Genomic DNA, 2,377 nt, shown 5'->3' on the forward strand with positions numbered 1-2,377 from the left:
TTCTCTGTGCAGCTGATGACACACTCCATAAAGTGACGAGGCTGCCAAACAGAGGGGGGAGGTGACGGGAGGGTGAAACCACTCATTGTTGTGACAAAACAGAGAATCCAGCCCAACTGGTTTCATGGCTCCTGGTGAGTTTCTGTGAGATGGAGAACCGGATCGATGCAGACAAACTCCTCCCCAAGGTGCTGGGGCTATATCTACCTTTGTAGGTTCCCACATCCCTCACATTCCTCATCAGCCAAGAGGCAGCACACCTTGACATCTCCAGCAGCAGCAGCAGCAGCAGCGGATCGAGCATCCACCCATGGCTTCTCTGGGTCTGCAGGTGTTGGGCATCGCCCTCTCTATCATAGGATGGCTGGGCACTTTGATCACCTGTGCTCTCCCTATGTGGAGGGTGACAGCCTTCATCGGGAACAACATCGTGGTGGCCCAGATCGTTTGGGAAGGACTATGGATGAACTGCGTGGTGCAGAGCACAGGGCAGATGCAGTGCAAGATCTATGACTCCATGCTGGCCCTTCCTCAGGACCTCCAGGCAGCCAGAGCCCTGGTGGTCATCGCCATCATTGTGGCCCTCCTGGGAGTGCTCATGGCCATCATTGGAGGCAAGTGCACCAACTGCGTGGAAGATGAGTCTGCCAAGGCTAAGGTCATGATCGTCGCTGGCATCATCTTCATCCTGGCCGGAATCCTCACCTTGATCCCAGTGTCCTGGTCCGCCAACAACATCATCCGAGACTTCTACAATCCTCTGGTGGTGGAAGCTCAGAAGAGAGAGCTGGGGGCATCGCTGTACATTGGCTGGGCGGCCGCTGCCTTGCTCCTCCTGGGCGGTGCCATGCTGTGCTGCAACTGCCCACCAAGGGACCAGAAGCCTTACTCTGCCAAATACTCCGCAGCACGATCTGGACCAGCCAGCAACTACGTGTAATCAGCCCTACGGGGACGCCGACTGCCTTGTCCAGGAGCCAACGAAGGACACGAGGACTTTGAACCTTTATTCACCATCTACTTCATTATTGTTACAAACTTTGGATTTGCCACATAAGATCAATGGTGACTTTGGCTGTTTTTTTTTTTTTTTTTTTTAAGACTGTGAACTGAACAAACCTAGGCAGGGAACACTTGCCCCACCCAGCAGAGGACGCTGTCATTGACTGTTAAGATCGATGAAGACGGAAAAACAAAATCACTAATCATTTGGGTGGAGGCTACGACCGGGATTTTGGGTGGGGAAAGTGTTACCTGTTGAGTGAGTCTGCACCAGGTTGGGCTACACAGGCGCTTGGTGACAGCTGCTAGAGCTCTACACGCCCCTGGTGGTCATTGTTGTGTACTGCAGGAAAAGAGCTTTGGCAAGCCACAGACCGTCAGCGAACTCAGGGAAACGTATCAGTAGAATCTGGGAGGCCTACTGAGATATATCTAGGCACAGAGGGAGGGGGAGAGAAACTAGAGTCTGCTTCTGAGCTGCAAGCCAGTGATTTAATATAAAAAAAAGAATATGGAGGTTAATTAATTTCAGTATTCGATATTTCACGCCGGGCAAATCGCTGAAGCGCAGCTCCCACTCACCATTTGGCGCAGTGGGGGTTGTTCAGAATGCTTTTGATGATTTTTTTTATTTTCAGTGCTTAGTCGATTTGCCCAAATCAGGATGTGATGATACAGCAACATACTACTTACGCTTGATTTAAATACTGTTATGTATATTTAAGAAAAACAAAACTGTACCTGGTCTGTACAGTCTTAACGCAATATAGCGCCTTTATAAATCTGCATTATTTTCCCTCCATGTTATTACAGATATCCCTGTTAGTATAATATTGATCAGTGCAAACTGTACATAGCTGAATATTCATGCAAAGTTTGTACAAAGTCTGTAAAATGTCAATGTGCAAAGCCAAATGAATGCCTTTTTTAAATTGTTATTTTTGTATTTTGTAAATGTTTATGCTTTTTCCAAATAATACATGTTTCTACAATAAAAAAAAACTTACTCTTTCTCTAATTGTATTTTTATATTGTTTAAGTCATGTGTGAAAATGGCTGAATATGTGATTTATAATAGTATGGTATGATGGTGGAATTGAAGGGAGGTTGCTGTGTGTTGGAAAGGTGCCTGGATGTGTGTGGGATGAGTTATCTGCATGTTTGTGTTTAAGGTTAAGCAAGGTTAAATGCCAGAAACAAGGTTTAGCATTATGTATTAAATATAACCGTCAATTAAGCTCTAAACGTTTACATACAATTTGATCTATATCGATATTAATTTACGCACAGAGGGAAGGAAACAATCTGTCATTGTAATTTATTTATATTTCACTAATATATCATTTTAAAAGCGAACGTTATCCTAAAGTATATA

The 2,377-nt window shown here is 45.3% G+C and overlaps 1 protein-coding gene across 1 annotated transcript; it reads left to right on the plus strand.

Annotated features, from left to right (window-relative positions):
- Positions 1–220: 220 nt before the first annotated feature.
- LOC149471056 (claudin-4) lies at positions 221–2,015 on the plus strand. Its single transcript, XM_089657200.1, has one exon. It carries the CDS (start codon positions 311–313, stop codon positions 938–940), a length of 630 nt encoding a protein of 209 aa, XP_089513326.1. The 5' UTR covers positions 221–310; the 3' UTR covers positions 941–2,015.
- Positions 2,016–2,377: the final 362 nt, after the last annotated feature.

The sequence above is a fragment of the Staurois parvus genome, unplaced genomic scaffold (genome assembly GCF_062004578.1).
Source record: "Staurois parvus isolate SC_StPar_1 unplaced genomic scaffold, SC_StPar_1.0 ptg000029l, whole genome shotgun sequence".
Lineage (NCBI taxonomy): Eukaryota > Metazoa > Chordata > Amphibia > Anura > Ranidae > Staurois > Staurois parvus.

Excerpts from the sequence above, each read along its gene's own strand:
- LOC149471056 (XM_089657200.1), top strand. The coding sequence starts at position 311 with ATGGCTTCTCTGGGTCTGCAGGTGTTGGGCATCGCCCTCTCTATCATA.